General features: G+C 41.8%; 1 protein-coding gene across 1 annotated transcript in view; it reads right to left on the bottom strand.

Annotated features, from left to right (window-relative positions):
* LOC147031689 (non-POU domain-containing octamer-binding protein-like) overlaps positions 1 to 14,352 on the bottom strand; it is a 45,652-nt gene extending 31,300 nt beyond the window's left edge. Inside the window, exons 1-3 of the mRNA XM_085852513.1 lie at positions 14,186 to 14,352; positions 9,586 to 9,770; positions 7,228 to 7,379 (exon numbers count right to left, since the gene is read on the bottom strand). Coding sequence (XP_085708639.1) covers positions 7,228 to 7,379; positions 9,586 to 9,757 — 324 coding nt within the window. The 5' untranslated portion in view covers positions 9,758 to 9,770; positions 14,186 to 14,352. The remainder of the gene's footprint in view (positions 1 to 7,227; positions 7,380 to 9,585; positions 9,771 to 14,185) is intronic.
* Between the last annotated feature and the right edge of the window lie 6,646 nt (positions 14,353 to 20,998).

Here is a 20,998-nt window from a genome sequence, read left to right as displayed (position 1 = left end):
TTAAAAAAATCAAACATTTTGTTTTGAATAATGGATGACATGGACTTTGATTTGTCTGGTAGCGACAGTGAGTGTGAGAGAAATTAAGGATTTTGGTCTGAATCAGATGGAGAATTGTCGGATAACGTTGTCGCGGGAAGTGACGTTCAGGCAGCTGGAAATGGAATACGGCGTTACCAGTTCGAGCCCAAAGCAGGACAAGCAGAGGAAACTGGCGATGAAATTCCCAGTGTTCATGATGATCGGGAGGACATCGAAGGAAGACTTGGCAATAACAACTGGTTAGACTAAATCCTATTCATAATTCAATAATGTAAATTATACTTGCATACTGCTCGATATCAGAAATATTTTAGTGAGGTGACGTGACCAGCACAGCGCAGCGGACATGTTTCTCCGCGGTGAATGAATCACAATCAAGGCCAGCCCATGTCATCGGCCGTATTTCTCCGCGCATAAAACGAAGCAATCTCGCTGTCCGGATACGATGAAAACTTGTGTGCAGAACACACCTTGCGACACAATTGTCTGGAGTAGTCCGATAAATCTGACGTTCTGTTGCATTTTTATTTATTTTATTCCTACTGTCATCATGTAGCCAGTAGAAAACAATGAAGAAAAGAGAATAATAAAAGAAAGCTACAGCACGTCAGATTTATCGGACTAGTCGGACAGACGACGGATTTATCGGACTCGTCTAGACTCTAGAGTTGACAAGTAACTTGTATTAGCATACACACGCAATGTATAAGTCAATGCGTAAGAGTCCCGAGGCTATGAGGCCGTGTAATAGGACAGATAAATTTGTCTTTCATAGTTGTGCAAACATATTTTTCCCTGTTCATTTATTACAGCATTTTGGATAAATGTTAATGAATAACAAGCCAATGGAAGCAGTACCTTCACTTCAGAATAAACCCATGTATGTCGAGTGCAGCCAGACCTGGCTTGCATGTATGTGGAATCGTACCTATCCCAGCAGGCTGGTTTCAACGAACAATTCAATAAGCTGCAAAATGTGGGTACAGGTTTTCACATTGTTTGATTTTAAAATTATCTCCTTGTGCCTTGAAATGATGCAATATTAATCTTTAGTATTTTACTTGTATGTCCCTGTAAGTTTCTTTTTAGATGGAAAGGTTCAACAGTCACCTTTAAAAGGACCTGGGAAGGGTCGTCTTGTGAAAAAGGACATGGGAAAGGTCTTTTCAACTCTTGCCTTGCATTTCCGAGCGCAATCTATATTAGCTTTCTTTATGAACTTTGAATAATAGGTGTGATGGCAACCATACGAAACCGATGGGGCCAACAAAACAGTTCAGAGATGAGCCTTCTGCCAACTCTTCTCATAGAAAGTGACAATTTTGGAACGATATTTGAGAAAAAGATGCACAAAACAAAAACATATTTTGGATTAAATTAGCCCTGTCGTTGCATCGGTCGGCGCTGCCATTTTATATGAATCTTGCTCAGAGCGCATAGCAAATTTGATTCGTCAAGACGGCGTAAAATTTTGCCCAAGTACTGTGAAACTGGAGGTTTTTGGAAGTGCAAACAAAGCAAATTGTGTTCTAGTGTTCAAATATATAAGGCAATTGAAACAAGAAGAGCAATCAGAGATTACAGACCCTTGCCAGGCCTTGTTTTGTGTGGTGTTTGTGTAGTTTTGTGCGTTTGTGTACTGGTGTGTAACGTAATAAATAATAGACAAAACTCGAACCACCACTTTATAACTGCTGGAGGTGATGAACATCATAATTAGAGCTGCACTTTATAACTTCTGGCAATGATGACCGGGTACCAAGATATCCCGCGATGATGCGGACACATGACACCTGTTTATTATTATCAAATTGAATTTGGAATGGGATTAAAATAAATTCAATTAAAAGCAAATGGAAGACCAAATACGTACATTACTGCATTGGAATCATCAGAAGGAACCCAAACAAGCAAAAAGCAAAAATGAAGTCATTCAGGAGGAACCTGGATAAGATTCCGATTTCAGCTGCTACTCCTCTACCCTCAAACTTATCCAGGTGCAGCCAAGTGAGCCTTATTCAAAAAAAAGAAAAGAAAAAAAGAACTCAGACTCAAAAAATAAAATAATTGTGGCTGCTAGACCATGTGACTGATCAGGTTGAAATTTAAAACATATATTCCCCATGACTACGAGATCATAATTGCGAAGTTTCATGTCGATCGATGAAGCGGTTCAAGAGAAATAATTTTTTCAATATTTTCGGTCAATCCAATATGGCTGCCAGACAATGTGTCTATCAATCAGTGAACACCCTGGTATCTCCAAAACTTGGGGAACATGTGTGTGAAGTTTCCCCTCAATCTGTCCAGCCGTTCTGGGGAATGGGATTTTAAAAGATTTTTGGATAAATCCAATATGTCTGCCAGACCATGTGACCTATGACATTATGAGGTGGGAACACTTTGTTCATTGTGGATATTATAGGTGTCAAACCTGTAAAGTTTCTCCTTGATCTGTTCAGCCATTTTTGAAGGTTTTTTTTTAATGGCTGCTGAACCACATGACCGATTAAATCATCAATTTATTTTCTATCAAACCATTTATCCTGAGATGACCCTCAAAAATATTCATACTAATTGGATGTGGCATTCTATGTCTGCAATTATGATGTCATAACGAAGGCAACTTTGAAATCATTAACAAAACAAATCACATATTCCCCCATGAGGAGTACTTGCCATGTGCCAAGTTTCAATTTTCCTATGCTGTGGTTTCGGAGATACAGAGGTCCAAAGTTTTTCCTTTTTTCCAACATGGCTGGCACACCACATGACCTATGATGTCATAATTTTCATTAAAACATCCTACATGAGTAGTTGCTCCTATGGTGAAAAATTTTGTTTCAATCCAACAAGTGGTTGCAAAGAAAAACATACTCATGTTCTGTGTGGACAAACAAACAAATGGAGGGGGGAAAAAAATTGCTTATCGAGTGACATTTGGCAAAACAGAACAAAGTAGAACGGCACTTGGGAGAGCGCATAAATTGACAATTTTAGAAATTTGGCCTATGTTGATATTTTGGTCTGTGTCGACCTCAAAAATAATAAGTGGTTGAATTCAGTGACCTGACATGTAAATCCTCTTCAAATTTGAAGTCAATCGGATGAAAATTGAGGATTTTAGAAATCTAAAAAAGTTTTTGACCTTTGGCCTCTCATGACCTTTTCACCTTTTGACCTCAAAAATAAATAAGATTCTGTTGGGCTACCAACTTCACCATTTGGTTAAGTTTTGTGAAGATTGTTTTAAAATTGTGACCTGCAGGCAATTAAAGGTGAGCGGACAGACAAAAACAGAAGCGATCAACATACTTGTCAAAAAAATAATAATTTTGCCAAGTACCAAACCAACGGACCCAAATGCAATACCCTCTCCTCTGGTGATGGTAATAAAATAAACGTTTTGAAGACTGTTGAAAAAAACAAAAAAAAAAACTGAATCGGAAGTTTACTGCCGTTGACCACCTCTTTTACACCACCTTATTTAATATGTTAAATTAGTTACTGTGCCTGTTGTTTGTGTCATTTATGTCCCTCAAAAAGAGTTAGTTTCTAGTTTGGAATGATTTTCAATTTTTTTTCACTGACAATCAGACAGACAGACAGACAGACAGACAGACAGACAGACAGACAGACAGACAGACAGACAGACAGACAGACAGACAGACAGACAGACTGAAGAAATTGCAATACCATGAGCACACTTGCACGTTCAGGATGAGATTCTGTACAATTTGCCAAATTCAGAGTCAAAGTACCGCTAAACTGCAGGTTCGTGTTCCGATTCATGTTTAGCTTTGTGTTCTACTCTGTTCAAAATAAAAAAATTCAATTGAAATCAAGTAGTTCCTCGACCATCAACTGATGTGACTGAGACAGACAGTGAGGCAATTGCTTAACCCTGCTTCGCTCTATGTCAATGGGGTTACAAAAAAAATCCCCAAAACTGATGTAAAAAGGGCAGTGCTAACTGCGACAAGGCACAACTTGTATTATGACATCATGGCTTTTATTCTACCTTACTCCCCATCAAGTATGCAAGTACATTTTAATTCAAAACAAATGCCGAGTGATAGGAATTTCTAATTTCAATGTGAAACACCAGCAAGTCAATGAAAAAAAACTCACCAAGGAACTTCATTTTCCCAACTTAGGGCCGTCACACCTTGACGTTTTAGCCAGCGTATGGCAACGTATCAAAATGTATGTAAAACGCTGGCGTACGCTGAACTATTGATGTTTTTTTTCAGTTTTGGGCGTATTCATAACGAGTTGGACGTATGCATAAGGTATTAGTAACGTACACAGAACGTTTCGATAACTTATAGATAACTTATACCAACGAATGCTTCGCGTGTTGTCGGAGTTCACAACCTATGCCCAACGATAGTCTAACTTATGCATAGAGCGGCAGCATATCGCCGACGATCACGTGGCGTAGCCTATTAATAGGCTGCCGCTCAACGATTTTAATCATAACCAAGCTAGACATCGAAGTGTCAACATCACCGTCATGCCGAAGAAAACTTCGAAGAATGCTGCAAAGAAGTCTCCTAGCCGTGGCCGTGGCCGTGGACGCAAGGAGGATCCATCATCACCCACACCCTCCCCATCACACTCACCTACTACTACTGACATGGACCTACTACTACTACTACTGCCACTACTACCTACTGCTACTACTACTACTACTACTACTACTACTACTACTGATACTACTGACATGGACATCTACTCAACATGGAGTCTGGAACACTGACGGGTTCCTCCTGTGAACCCCATTTTTATATACCAATTCCCCTAAACGCTGCCAATATGCCATTATACGGTAGCTGTAAGTTAGAAACACGTTCAGTAAGTTCTGTTGTCATCTGGAAGACATCAAATACGTCTACATACGTCAATATGCGTTGGAGATACGTTACACATAGGTTCAAAGCACGTTACTCAAAGTTAGAAATAAGTTTCAGGTACGCGAGACATTACCTCGACGTATTTCGACTTATGAGTAAATTACAAGTAACGTGTGTCGACGTGTGTCAACAAGCGCATAACGTGCCTACAACTTATGGCCAGCGTATGCGGAATGTGTGAGTCATACGCCGAGCACGTTGGAAAATTTTGAGCATGCTTAAAATTTGTCTGCGAGATCGGCGTACTACGACGTATGCCAGCGTGCTTCAGCGTGCTCTTAATGTATACAAACTTACCCATAACGTATTCGACGTGTGCCAGCGTTTTAGAACAATTTTTCATACGTCGGCATATGCTGGCTAAAACGTCAAGGTGTGACAGGGCCTTTACCAGCTTGTACAACCCACATGGTGAAAGCATTTGAATTCATAATAAATTAGAAGGGCACTCAGTGGAGCACATACCTCCGTCACGCAATGTCTGATCTACGAGAACATATCTGGCCCACTGCATTTTTGAAATATAATGCTGTACATCGTTTTTGGTCCGATCTCTTAATGGTGAAGAATCAAGGCTAAGGGCATGTAAGTGGTTACCACTCTGTTTCAAAAATGTCAAAAAATGAAGTTTGTTCCATTACCTTCTCACTACATTTTCCTGCAAGTGCAAGTCTAACTGAGTTCAGAACAATAAACTGTATAGCTTAATTACATATATATATATATATATATATATATATATATATATATATATATATATATATATATATATCTTCTTCTTCTTTCGGCTGCTCCCGTTAGGGGTCGCCACAGCGGATCATCCGTTATGATCCGCATTATGATTTGGCACATGTTTTATGCCGGATGCCCTTCCTGACGCAACCCTGGTCGCCTGTTACGACACAGGGATATGGTACACCTATTCTAACCGGGGCATACACCGGGCCCAGTACACTGGTACTCACTTCGCCGACCTCGGAAGGATGACAGGCTGAGTCAACCTCCTGGTGTGTATTAATTCAAGCGGTCAACGGGGCTTGAACTCAGGACCTTTTGGATCCCAAGCCGCTACCCTCACCACTACGCCAACACCAGGCTGTGTGTGTGCGGAGATGTGTGTGCGGAGTCGAACCGACAGTTGATGGCGTGCCATTAACCTGTACGCCCATGATAGGATGGCCGTGAAGTTCCCAATGTCATCCTCCTTCAGCCTGAGAGCAAGCGTTGAGATGGCGTAACCCTCTGCTCTCTTCTCTCGGACCCAAGCAATGAGACGCTCCTCGAGCTGAAGCCACTTTGCTGACTTTCCCCTCAGCACCTTCTTCTTCCTTGGGATCTTCCCGATATGTCTTGCTTCTTCGCCAGTGCCGGATGGTGGACTCGTCCATGCCAAATTGCCTCCCAGCTTCCCAGTTTCCAAACTCTTCTGCAGACCGGCAGATGGAGAGTTTGAACGCTGTGGTGAATGAATGCCTTGACATCTTCATAGATAGAATGGATGATACGTGAGGGAATCTGGTGAGGTAAGCTGAGGCACTCAAGAAGCACAAAGCGGACCTTCTTGAGAATTACGTGACTGCCCCCAGCCTGATGTCGAATGCACGTAGGTTTGCGCGCAAGCTTATTTGAGATGGGTGCTCCGTTATTCGACTAGCTATTGTGAATAATTCTTCTTTTGATGCGAGACGAGGTGTTCTTATTATTCTTTTGTGTTTAATGGCATTTTCAGAGCGGTGAGGCTCTAAATATGCGATGCACATAAACTCCGGGTGTCTATATTTAACTCCCGCATACGGTTAATAAAACGCTGGACCATCTCTTAACGTGAAACGATTTTCAAAATTTAAATGACAGAATTGAGCTTCACAGCAGTTCCGACTGATTAAAAAGTGTTCATTTGGAATAGAATTGAAATTCAGCATTGATCGTTTTTAAGACTGATTTTTTTTAATATACCCGTGGATTAACCGCACCCTCACCTTTTACCTTATTTTGCCAACAAAAAAGTGCGGTTTATACACCACAAAATATGGTAGCTGGATCCAGATCTTCACCAAAATCAAAACAGTTTGTCCTCGTCACACACCGAACCTGCCCATCAAATTTCATCCAAATCTATCCACAACTTTTTGAGATATCCGGCACACAAACAGACATAACAGACAGGTGTGAAAACATAACCTCCTTTCACCTTCGGTGGCGGAGGTAAAATATTAGAGAATCACAACAGAAATGTTTTTTTTCTGCTCCGTGTAAATCGAATACTCACCAGGCACACAAAGCCAAAGCCTCGGCCAGAACTACTGTAGACTTCACCAACAGCACCGAACGGGGTAAATAACGAACGTAACTCCTCTTCGTTCACGTCGCTCGGCAGGTTGCCCACAAAGAGGCGAGAACGTTGGGAAAAACGTTTTTCCTCTGGAAAAGATGTGGAGAAGATAGATGAGAGGAGTGTATAAGTGAGAATATTGGTGTACACAGTGAACTGGTGAAGGAATCCCACTCCACAATTCTGTGCACATCGAGTTGGATGTTCAGGTGAACTGTGAAGGCAAATGCTTTACTCTACGTGTCAATGGGTAATTGGTAAATAATTACAAAAGAAAATAACTTTTTAATTCTAAAAGCTTCCCCCGTATGTCGTGTCCAAGAGGAAGACACTGCCCAAAGACAATTGAATTATTTTAAATTATATAATTATGAAATAAATTTTTTTCTCTTGTTCACTGGATACAGAAAGCAGAGTGGAAGACCAATAGTTGTTGCAATTAATAGTTTTACATTTTATGACAGTGAAGATTCCAGATTTTTTTTGACTTTTTCATGAGATTTTAAAGTTCACTCATTGCAATAAAATCAGCTACAATTTTATCATTGCCATACAAGAACAGAAACGAAATGACACGGAATCGAAAATACCCAACAATAATCACAATTTATAATGCTCTGGACTAGCAGGGGAAGCTAAAGAACAAGGGGAAGGAATAAAATCAAATGGGGATGGAAGGAATAAAGAAAGAAAACAACAAAATAAATCAGGCATGATAGGAACCTAAAAGCAGGAAAACGCGAGAAGCAAGAGTCGGGAGCAGCACATCAGGGGAGAGATGACCCATGAACAACAACAATAGCTACTTGCAAAACTGATGTGGTGAAAAATGAGACTGCACCCAGTGCTCTTCAGCTGAGCCATTCAAGGCATAAGAAACACCGCAGTAGCAGTACTACCTCTTGCCAATGGAGAGCAATGCGTGAGAGATTTAAAGTGGCAATAAAGAGAAATTGTAACACAAGAGAGCAACCCCAACGACAGTACAAGGATGGTCGGACAGACCAATGATCTTTGACCACCAGCTTGAGACTACAATCTGCCTTCCAACAGGATTGCAATAACACCTTCACAGCATCGGACATTAATTCTGTCTGTGAATACTTTGTCTCATGTGCTGGATTATCGCATCCTGTCTGCGGCTGTCCTATCCATTTTCTCGATCCTGCTACACGACCTGTAAATCCTGTTGGAAGGTGGTTGCGATCAAGCAGCTTGCTTTCTCAAAATGGAACACCAATCTGACTGATGGTAACTTTCGGTCACTCAGTCGGGCTCACAGCAAGTGTGCGTTCTTTCTGAAGCAAGCCAAAAAACAATATCTTGAAAAGCTCATGGTTGAACTCTCTAACCAGCCTTGACGACACCTTGTAAAATGCATCTGTGGTGTATGCTTCCTCTCCATCCCTTCCCTCGCTTCAATCGGCAGCTCTGTAGATTATTCCTGAGATGAGGCAGAATCGCTCATCTCCGTGTTTGCCTCAAAACAGTGTATGCTCAACCCATAATGTGCCACCCTACCCTTCGTATCCATTGTTTACTGGACTTTGTGTATTCACCCGAGAAGGTAGAAAGAAAGTTTCAACAGCCTCGACTCTATTACGGTGAAGCTGTTCTGGCTTCTTCTCTGTTGAGACTAATCAGCCTGTCCTTCTCTTTTGGAAGCCCCCTGTTTGCCTGGAAGTCAGCAAACCTTACTTCTGTCCATACAGCGAGTGCATAAAGAAATCCCATCAACTATGGACTAGTAAGCCAAATTCCTATTATAAGCAAAGTAATGGAATCCATCATCGCAACTGATGTTGTCTTTCCTCTTTACAAACAATCTGATCTTTGACCATCACTTTGAATTCTATCCCAAACAACTCAGAACATGCTGCTGCTCCTCTCTCAGCAATGGATAGAGGACTTTAATCTCTTGCTGAGCTCTCTGCCTGTGGCATACACAGCCACTTTCATTCCTGGATCTCTGACTCCCTACACTCACGGAGTCAAAATATTGCCATCGATGGGACCCTCTCATCTCCTCTTCCAATAAAGGCTGGAGTAACCCCAAGGTAGTGACGAGCTCAATCTTGTTCCTCATCTCTGTAAGCAAGCTCTCCTGGAACCCCCTTCCTTGTTGCAGACAATTCCACATTGTGTTGTACAATGCCCTACAAGATCACATTCTACCTAGCTGTATGAATCGTGAATGCCTAAGATTTTCACAAAAATGTTTTTGATATCAAAGGCATGTTGATTCGACAGACCTCACGTGCTGCTGAAAGAGAAAAATGATGGAAGGAAACTTACCCCGAGCGAGAGAATCTTCATTGCCCTCATTGTCACCCATAACCGTGCCATAGCCAACTCCTTCATAGACACTGTGATCTCTGTCTCCTCCTCCTCCTCCTCCTCCTACTCCTCCTCCTCCTCCTCCTTCCCCTCCCCCCCAACGTCGTCGTCTTTCATGTCCATGAAACATAGCCAAGCCGAACCTGCAACATTTTCCAGAAAGATTTAAATATCATCTCCAAAGAATGCCGTCATGCAAAATCATTTCAGAAATAAAATTGTAATGAAAGAAAATAGTAATAACAATTATAAACGATTATAAAAATGCGAGAAAAAAAAAAACACGAGAGAAAAAAAAAAATTTGGCAGAAAATTGTGATCAGTGCTGGAAAAATATTGAAGCTTCCCATTCTACAGCTGCTGCTCCAAATATAAAAGCAAAATATTAAGTGAATAAATATAATGCAAGCACAGGGAAAAAAAAACAATCAAAGAAAAATATGAAACAAACATACACCATGAAAAGGTGCAAGGATTTTTTTAGTTGAAAGAAATCGAGGCTCTGTCTGATTTAGTTGAAGTTGATTAGTTGAAAGAACCCCAAGAAGTAAAGAGCAAAGATGGAGTCATAAGGAGGAACCTGGACCGGATTCAGGTTTCGGCCGCTCCTCCACAACCCTCAAAACCCATCCAGGTGCAGCCAAGTGAGCCGAACAGAAAAATTTCTGCAATAATTCACTTCTCCTGAGAGAGATAGACAACGAAAGAGAGGAAGAGAGAGTAAAAGAGATGAAAGAGAAGAAACTGTTTTTTTGGATTGTACTCCTTTTTTTTGGGGGGGGGGGGTTTGGATTTGGATGGAGACTTCAGGTCACGGGAGTCAAAAGAGAAGATTTTTAGCTCAATATTTGATATTCTTGGTGGAGCGTTCTGCCATCTTTCAACCTTGCTTTCGGTGGGAGTGGTGGGAAATTGCGACGGTGCACCATCGACTTGGCTCAAGTAATAAATATTTTGAAAATAAAAGAAGCCACACTTCCACAGAGAATTGAGAAAATTACAGCACTTACGATGAACAGGGCAATCCGAGTATAATCGTAACCTTCAAATGGAGCCAACTCGAGTCCAAACAAAATAGAACACATTTGATTGTTACAATGCATGTCCAAAAAATAAAAAAACCATAAAATACGACTACTACTATGACTACTACTACTCCTTTAACAGCCACAATGAGAGAGTTCATAGAACACCTTTCCCCACGAACCCTTGAGAAACATGGACATTGGCAGGGTCTGCATGAAGCAAATTGATTGGTTGAGATGACGTAAAAATGCTGTAATATTTGTCCAATTACTGCTAACCGAAGGTGCCAAGAAGTTGATTTGTGTTCGACAGTGTTCAAGTAAATAATTCAATTGAACAAAACCAGGAGGGCACTCGGTAGAGTGCATACCTCCGCCACGCAATATCTGATTCACGAGAACATATCGGGCCCAATACGTTTTTGAACTATCAAGCTATATATATCGTTGTTTTGGCCCTCTCTCTCTCTCTCTCAATGGTGAAGAATCACTTTAAAAATTAAATAAATATCATATCCGGATCTGGATTCGGATCTTCACCAAAATCAAATCAATTGATCCTTGTCACACACCCAACCTATCCTCAAAGTTTCATCCGAATCCGGACACAACTTTTTGAGATATCCTGTTATATATCAGTTAAGCCCCATCTCTCAATGGTGAAGAATCACATTAAAAATTAAATAATTCTCATATCCTGATCTGGATTCGGATCTTCACCAAAATAGAATCAATTCTTCCGCGTCACACACCCACCTGGCCCACCAAATTTAATCCGAATCTGTCCAAAACTTTTTGAGATATCCTGCACAGAAATAAACAAACAGACAGACAAGCCGGTAGGCAACGAGGGATTAGCTATGATCGAAGCGCTGGATACGATGCTTTTCATTCTGACTGATCCACCGACGAAGATTCATTGCCAAGACGTATTGGTTCACATACAATTGTTCCTCTGCATGGCAAGATTTTTCCTATTGTGTATTTTGCCAACTGGCACTCCTCATAAAAAATGACGGTAAATAGACACCCTATTTTTGAAGGACTACCATTTGAAAAATAATCGGTTTTTCTGGTTTGTGCTGTGGAGCCTCGCGTTGCAGACACACACACACACACACACACACACACACACACACACACACACACACACACACACACACACACACACACACACACGGAAAACCCGATAAACTTCTCTCAATGCTCTTGTTTGACCACACCTCCTGAGCCACACAATATTTTCCATAAGCCACGCCCACTTTCCTTCACCACTCCCACTTTAAATAATAAATAATTGGAAGTGATGTGTGGGTCGTGGAATCGTTTTCGGTAAATAAATAAATAATTGGAGGTGGTGTGTGGATTGTGGAATCATTTTAGGAAACTAAATAAATGAATAATTGGAGGTGGTGTGTGGGTCGTGGAATCGTTTTTGGTAAATAAATAAATAATTGGAGGTGGTGTGTGGTCTTGATCGTTTTCGGTAAATAAATAAATAATTGAAGGTGGTGTGTGGATCGTGGAATCGTTTACGGAAAATAAATAAATAATTGGAGGTGGTGTGTGGGTGGAGAATCGCTTTCAGTAAATAAATAAATAATTGGAGGTGGTGTGTGGGTCGTCGAATCGTTTTCAGTAAATAAATAAATAATTGAAGGTGGTGTGTGGGTCGTGGAATCGTTTTCGGTAAATAAATAAACATATTATTAGAAATCCACAAAGACAGAAATGCCGGTGATTCCATTTATTGAGTCCCCCGGACTCTGTATAGAATTGATTGATGAATTTTGTGTGGACAGTGGCGTGAAAACGGGAAAGCAGGGGGGGGTGAAAAACACCTCAATGGATAGGTTATGAGCTGTAGTTGTGCACCTTGGCACTGGTTTTTTGACAGATGAAGATGCGAGGAAAAAACGGTATTTTAAATCGCGCTAATATATTATATTGCGAGACGCCAACCATGATGACGCTGCTAAACATCTACTCGCCTAGCGGCAGCACCTACCGCTGAGTATCTATTCATGGCGCCACCTGGTGGTCCTAGGGGACTCATATGTTCAAAAGAACATACCCTTACATTTTTGGATCCTTTTCACTTTGGTCAATAACATTTGGATCGAGGAGATCGAAGGTGGAACGACGGTGTAGTTCCTTACAAACACTGTATACACACCTTAAATGACGGTAAATAGACACCCGATTTTTGAAGGCCGACCATTTGAAAAATAAAACCTCAATCAAAAATCGGCTTGAGTAAAATTTTCTAAATATCTCTAAGTGTTTAATTCCGAAGTCTCGTTTCTCTACATTCAAAACTGAAGGACAAGTATTGAAAATACTGTACGCAGTCTTTCGGCCGCTGCACAGCAACGAAATTCAAACGCGCACGTTCCCAGTCTATATTCCACCTGTTGGCAAAGTTTCATCGAAATCGGTTCGCTGGTTCGTGCTGTGGAGCCTCGCGTTGCAGCCACATACACACGCACGCGCACGCACACGCACACGCACACACACACAGACAGACAGACAGACAGCTGGAAAACCTGACAATAATGGATATCTCATATATAGGGAATCCAACAGACAGGGGTGAAAACATATCTTCCTTCCACCTTCAGTGGTGGAAGTAATAAAGATTTTGAAGTTTACCGCCAATGATGCAGCGTCTTTTACACCACCTTGTTGACACCTTCAGTGGTGGAGGTAATAAAGATTTTGAAGTTGGAGAAAAAAAAATTTCGGAAGTTTACCGCCAATGATGCAGCGTCTTTTACACCACCTTATTTAACACGTTAAATTAGTTATTCGTTCCTGTTTATGTCCTTGAGGAGATCCTTAAAACCAGTACGTTTCCTATTTAAAGTGATTTTCGATTTTCTTTGACTGCCAGACAAGGTAGACAGAGTAAAACTAAAAGGGTCCTCTTCATATCGCCAGATATGCGTCCACCCACACGATGACACCATTACACATACTCGAACAAAGTTTGATTGAAAACCCCTAAACCCAGATTGATAATATTAAATAATTCTGCCCGCCAGACCAAGCATCCGATCAGGTTGGAACGTTTGAACCCACATACACGTTTACACACAGACTAGGCAAAGTCAACGAATTAAACGCCTTTTTTACCCCGCTTTACGCGTACGGGGTAATTATTCCCACCTCCCTGTGAGGGTCGGCTCAGGGAAAAAGGCAAAGGGACGTTTAGTGGATTTTAAATTCCGATTCAATGACGTCCATTAAAGTTAAACCGTCGAATGAAAACCATGTGCGGCCTACGATCGTATCGTCCTCTCGGTGCACTGTAACCATCATCAAGACTCATAGTCAATGTCATATGGCCGAGTTCCATCGGTTCCGTGACGATTAAAGCGGGACAAATAAACGGTGAATCGTGTCTCGTGTTCCAGTAATCCATTCTCTCAACGCGATCGTCCATGTGATGGTTTTAATGTCGCCGATTTTCCGTCTCGATCTGCGTCTTAATTTACCTCAAACATGACCGAAGTAATCGTCCAAAAGCTTACCTCAGTTTTCCAGGATATGAAGGGATTAAAAAAAGAAAAAAAACCTTTTCCTGTAACGTTAATTGTTTTTTTTTTTTGTTCCTCTTTTTTTTTTGGGCTTATGTCTTTCTGTCCATAAAATGGCTCGTTCATAAAATGGCTACCGGAAATACATCATCGGGTGTATATAGTTAGCGATGCTGTCGTTTGTCGTGCTAACGTTCCTCAGTGTAAAACTACAATGTTATGAATAACGTTTTGTTTTATATATATATATATATATATATAATGCTTTTTGCGCTCTCCTTATTAATTACACAAAAAAACACCGAATATGAGGGTGGTATATCGACATTGGTTACATCCTTCGTTGTGATCAGTGCGTATCCATGACAACGTGATAGGTTTTTTTTTTTTTTTTTGCTGCCAAAACGTCTTTGCAGAGCATTAAATATATTAAAGGTCACTCGGCCGACAATCAAAACGATCTTTTCAATAGGCACATGAGACGACCACATATTTATTTTTATGGCGAACGCAGTGAGCTTCATACTGAACGCGTGCACGTCAGAGAATAGGAAACAACAACAACAACAACAACAACAACAACAACAACAACAACAACAACAACAACAACAACAACAACAACAACAACAACAACAACAACAACAACAACAACACAATAGCCCTGGCTATTTGGAATCTGTGTCGTTGGATATGACCTTTTGCTTCCGGTTGTTTTTAAACGCTGTGCGGTGTATGAACACGATTGGGTTTTATTTCTATCTTATGAATATTACTTAATGCGTGCACATGAGAGAATAGGAAACAACAAAAACAACACAATACCCTGCCAATTGTGAATCCGTGTCGTTGGCTATGACCATTTTGCTTCCGTTTTTGTTTTGTTTCTGGGTTTTTTTTGTTTCCGTTTTTTGTCATGGGGAATGATGCATGCCGGGAGATCATGACCGGAAGTGCTTATTTATTTATTCAATTATATTTTTCCCAAAGTTAATTTTATCCTTCCGAAAGTGATTTTTTTCATGACAGGAAGTGTTTATTTTGTATTTAACATTACCGGGAGTGATTTTGAAACTCTTTCCGGAACTTTTAATTTCTTTTATTCTTGACCAGAAGTGATAGTTTATTTCTTTATTTCTCCAATTATTTTTTTCCCAAAGTTAATTTTAATAAACATCTCTCCCGCATCATCAAAAAATATTTTTTAATCGTGATTTACATTATTTGATCGCTGATCCCGAATCCAGGCCGAAGTAACCGGAAATTGCGTCAAAATCATTAGCTGTGTGGCGCTTATACGTACCATGGTATAGTTGGCAAGTATACAGTTGTGAACAAGTTATAGGTAAAGTCAGAAGCGAATGTAAGAAGAATTCTACGTTCGCTTCTTGGCTTTGCCTATTCCATATTATATATATACTAGTGTGGGCCCGTTGGGACGGGCCAGTATGTGCAGCTTCGTGCCTGCAGTATCAGGTCCCCAGCATCAATTCTGACGTCATATCAAACGAAGAAGAAGAATTGTGACGCCCCCCCCCCCTTTCTCGCACCTCTCTCCCTCCCCTCTCTTGCCCTCCTCTCTCGCCCCCTCTCTCGCCTATCCTCTCTCCCCCTCTCATGAATTGTGATGCCCCCTCTCTCTCGCACCTCCTCTCTCCCCTCTCTTGAATTGTGACGCCCCCCTCTCTCTACCCCCTCTCTCTCCCCCTATCAAACATACAGACATTAATATTAACATTAAGACACACAGACATTAATATCAAACCTTGAAAAGGCACATCCGTGGGTCCCCAGCAATATTCCCGGCAAGTTTCAATCGTGCAAAATAAATAATAATAAATAAATAAATAAACAATAATTATGACGTAATTCATGACGTCATAGCACCGTGTCCTGTCATTGGTCGACAGATAAATGGCCGTAACTTAGGAACTGCTTGTCCGATTGATATCAAACCTTGAAAAGGCACAACCGCGGGGCCCCGGCAATATTCCTGGCAAGTTTTAATCCGATCGGACCGGCGGTCGCATTCAGACATACAGACACACATACAGACAGACAGACACACACACACACACACACACACACACACACACACACACACACACACACACACACACACACACACACACACATTGCTGGAATTATAGATACGAGTATGGGCCCGTAGGTGCGTGCCCGTAGCTGAGTGCCAGTATGTGCAGCCTCTCTCTCTCTCAAACCTTGAAAAGGCACATCCGTGGGTCCCCAGCAATATTACTGGCAAGTTTCAATCGTGCAAAATAAATAATAATAAATAAATAAATAAACATTAATTCTGATGTCATTCGTGATGTCATAGCACCGTGTCCTGTCATTGGTCGACAGATAAATGGCCGTAACTTGGGAACCGCTCGTCCGATTAATATCAAACCTTGAAAAGCACATCCTGGGGGCCCCGGCAATATTCCTGGCAAGTTTCAATCCGATTGGACCGGCGGTCATCGAGAAACTGCGGTCGCATACAGACATACAGACACACATACAGACAGACACACACACACACACACACACACACACACACACACACACACACACACACACACACACACACACAGATTGCTGGAATTATAGATATGAGTACGGGCCCGAAGGGGCGGGCCCGTAGGTGCGTGCCCGAAGGTGAGTGCCAGTATGTGCAGCCTCTCTCTCTCTCTCTCTCTCTCTCTCAAACCTCGAAAAGGCACATCCGCGGGTCCCCTGCAATATTTCTGGCAAGTTTCAATCGTGCAAAAGAAATAATAAATAAATAAATAATAAACATTAATTGTGATGTCATTCGTGACGTCATAGCACCGTGTCCTGTGATTGGTCGACAGATAAATGGCCGTAACTTGGGAACCGCTCGTCCGATTAATATCAAACTTTGAAAAGCACATCCGCGGGGCCCCGGCAATATTCCTGGCAAGTTTCCATCATATCGGACCGTCGATTGTGCAAAAAAAAAAAAGAATAAATAAATAAACATTAATTGTGACGTCATTCGTGACGTCATAGCACCGTGTCTTGTCATTGGTCGACAGATAAATGGCCGTAACTTGGGAACCGCTCGTCCGATTAATATCAAACCTTGAAAAGCACATCCGCAGGTCCCCAGCAATATTCCTGGCAAGTTTCAATGAGATCGGACCGGCGGTCGTCGAGAAACGGCGGTCGCAGACAGACAGACAGACAGACAGACAGACACACAGAGATTGCTGGAAATATATATATATATATATATATATATTTATATATATATATATATATATATATATATATATATATATATATATATATATATATATATATATTTATATATATATATATATATATATATATATATATATATGTATGTATGTAATCAAACTAACTGAAGCGTATTATTTGCTTAGAATTGTCACAATGATCTCTGAAAAAAAAATTGCATAAACAGCCGTATGAAGGGGAAATGTCATGAAGATCGTAGAAAAAGAATGGTTCTGTTTGCTGTTGGTACTGTTGTTGTTGATGCTGTTTCATGATAATAAGGCAATCCATTTGTTTTCCTGGCAGATTTTTCTGGCGGATTTTTTTTTTTTCAGAACCAGGATCGAACCAAACGTAAGAAGTTTTCCCTGCTTTAAAATCATCTTGTGCGTGCCCGTACGTGTGTGGCCGTACGTGCAAAAAAATAACAATAATAAATTTTAAAAACTTTAAAACAGCGTGCCAGAAACAGCAACCACACAGGCCATTCCTTCGCTCTCGCATGCCCGTACGTGCGTGGCCGTTAAAAAAAAAAAATGTCGTTTTTTTATTTTTGGGAAAAAAGTAGCCGTTCAAAAATTTTTTTTTTCAACAAAAAAAGAACAATTGTGACGTCAATTGTGACGTCATAACACCGTGTCCTGTCATTGGTTTGGTAAATAAATGGCCATAACTTGGGAACCGCTTGTCCGATTAATATCAAACCTTGAAAAGGCACATCCACAGGGCCCCAGCAATATACCTGGCAAGTTTCAATTAGATCGGACCAGTGGTTGTCGAGAAACAGCGGTCACAGACAGACAGACACACAGTCACACAGACACACAGAGATTGCTGGAATTATAGATAGATTGCTGGAGAATGATAAAAACGATATAAATCGTTGCACTGTAATGGGAAAACAAATGAAAGGTAGCGTTTGGCGTTAATCAGTAACATTTACCTTGAATAGTGCAATTTTGAGCGGTAATTACATTGCTATCCATATTATCTCGTGATGACTCTTCACATTGGAAAGATTTCGAAATTGAGCCGTCTTTTTATTACGTGCGAACTGGTGTGTGTGTGTTCTGTTAGCAAGAAGCTTGCTTACGCTTGTCAAGCAGCTTGCTTGCTCAAGCAAGCACTCTAACGGAACGGAATGCTCGGCATCGCTTAACAACACAGTGGTCTCCATATAAATGGTGTCGTGGTACTCCAACAGATGCTGTTTGGCCGCAATTTTTTTTTTTACCAATCAGCATGTGAATGGGCTGCTCTCATTGGTTCAAACAAGCACATGAGGTCACGTCTTACTTAATTGTCAGGTACGACTATTGATTGGCCACATATTGGCCCATTTATTTTTTTTTTTTTTTGTATACCTTGGTCGAGGCTCGTATGAGAGCTAACACACAACTCACAGCAAGGAGGCATGAGACAAGATGGGCGGGAGTGGAAGGGACAAAACAGTGGGGAACAGACACAGGTGAACTGTGGAAGGGAGAGGGATGGGGATGGGACGGGGAACATGGCGAAGAGAATATGGACATTACAGGGACTTTCAGGAAGGAAAGCAGGAGAAATGAAGGAAGTGGGCTTGGGTGGATTATCGGGGGTAGAAAAGATCGAGGATTTGGATGGGGGAAGATAAGAGGTGGTGGTGAACAGCTGTTTTGAAAGCCTGGAGGGAAGAATGGGAAAGAATAGAGTGAGGAAGTTTATTCCAAAGGCGGGAAAAAAGAGGAATGAAAGAGTGAAGATGAGCAGTGATTTGTGATTTTGGTAGTTTTACCAGAAGGGGGTTGTTGGCGTACCTTGAGCGCCCTGTGGAAATGTGGTGGGGACAAATCGCAGAGAGAGCAGGGGGGGCAAGGCTGGAGAGGAGTCGGTAGAAGACAGAAAGACCACCGACCAACCTGCGGTGATTGAGTGAGAGGCCCAAAGACTCAGCTTCATTGCGGGAGATGCCGATGATCTTAAATGCCCTGGTTTCGACAGCGTGAAGCCGAGAAAGGTGGGAGGCAGGAGCACCAGCCCAGAGGGGAGAGCAGTGCTCCATCAGGCTACGGACAAAAGTAGGGTTCTCCATATTTGTACATTTGACTCATTTAAACATTCATTAATTGCATTAATCAGGTGTCTGGATTCAAACCCTTGGCCTGGTTGCTTCAAATTGTGTTTCCAAGCTTTTGCCCTCATTTTACAATTTGCTGTACAATGTGTTAAAATGTAATATCAACAAGCTAGCCATGGCCTTGCCAGAGCGCTTCTGCAGGCTATTGTTTATTCCAGTGTGGAGTGACAACAAACGGTTGGAGAACTCTGTTATGGCTGATTCACCCGAGGGCCGTAGGGAGGGGGGGGGAAGCCCACTTGCATCTTTGTTTCTTTCTTTGCTTGCTTTTCTCTGCCTTGGAATAGTTTTTATATATGAAACTTTTGGAGTGTAACCTTTAGTGTGGTACAGGTTCTGACTGCTGTGGTGGGTCCCTGTGCCACCTCCGCTTGCAAGTGCTGTGCAACTTCAATAAACCGTATATTCGAGAATCCTCAGTTGACTCCCCTAAATTCTTGGCCAGGATTGGTTAGGGTCTTCATCACATCTGGCACCCCAGATGGGACACTGTCAGGTCCTGAACGCCGCGATCCAGAGGGATCTCCGTCGAGCGCAGCCTCGGGATCTGCGCGGTTCCGAACTGGTAACGGTAAATGGGGAAAGTGGAATGCGGTTTGTTGGAGGAGCATAGGGGCTGTCAGGCCAGATTCAGGTGACCGGGTTTGGGTCAGAGGGCAAGGAAAGCCCGAGTGAGACAGGGGATACAGGTTCGAGTCCTGTGACCACAGGTTAGAGTCCTGGGGTAATTGTTGGGATGGTCCAGAGTCCTTCAGAGGAAGAAAAGCTTTAAGGTAATCGAGAAGAGCGGGTCTCTGATCCTGCACACTAAAAGGAGAAAAGAGAGCTACCAGGCGGTAGGTAAGACAAGGGGATTTCGGTCCGATTAAAGGAGACACGTTTCAAGGCTATAAGGCTAGTGACAAGTTAAGAACATACAATGGGGAATAACTCTCCAAAGAACATAGAGTTACCCAAAGGAACATGTTGTAAGGGAGTACAGGGGTGGATAACATGGACAGCGGGAAGACAGGATCCCTTCTCGCTGACCGGGTCCTTAGATCCAAAGATATTACACACCGTCAGCTCTGTGTTGGCGGAGGGCAGAGTGGCATGCTCGAGACAGAATGAAACACCCTGGAGGGCGTTTGCAGCATGGCTAACGGAGTCACAAGCTGAGACAGGACGTACACAAGGTGAACGAGCGAGGAGGCGAATACAATGTGAGTGGGAAGGTTAAGTTTGTGTTAGATGTAAGTTGAGTGTTCCAACCTGGAACATGTATGTGTGGAACAACTTGTATGTTTGTATAGATATTGTTACGGTTGTGGAAATTCGCAAACCACCATTCTGGTCCCGTAGGTGAGATATCTCTGTAAGTACATGTGTAGTTAGCCCAAACCCGTTGTATAGAAGGAATTTATGTGATACATCCGGGCTGCGACGCT

Source organism: Eptatretus burgeri, chromosome 2 (assembly GCF_056783735.1).
Source record: "Eptatretus burgeri isolate ZD-2024b chromosome 2, Ebu_testis_v1, whole genome shotgun sequence".
NCBI lineage: Eukaryota > Metazoa > Chordata > Myxini > Myxiniformes > Myxinidae > Eptatretus > Eptatretus burgeri.
Note: the sequence above shows the minus strand (reverse complement) of the source record. Positions and strands in the feature narration are given on the sequence as shown.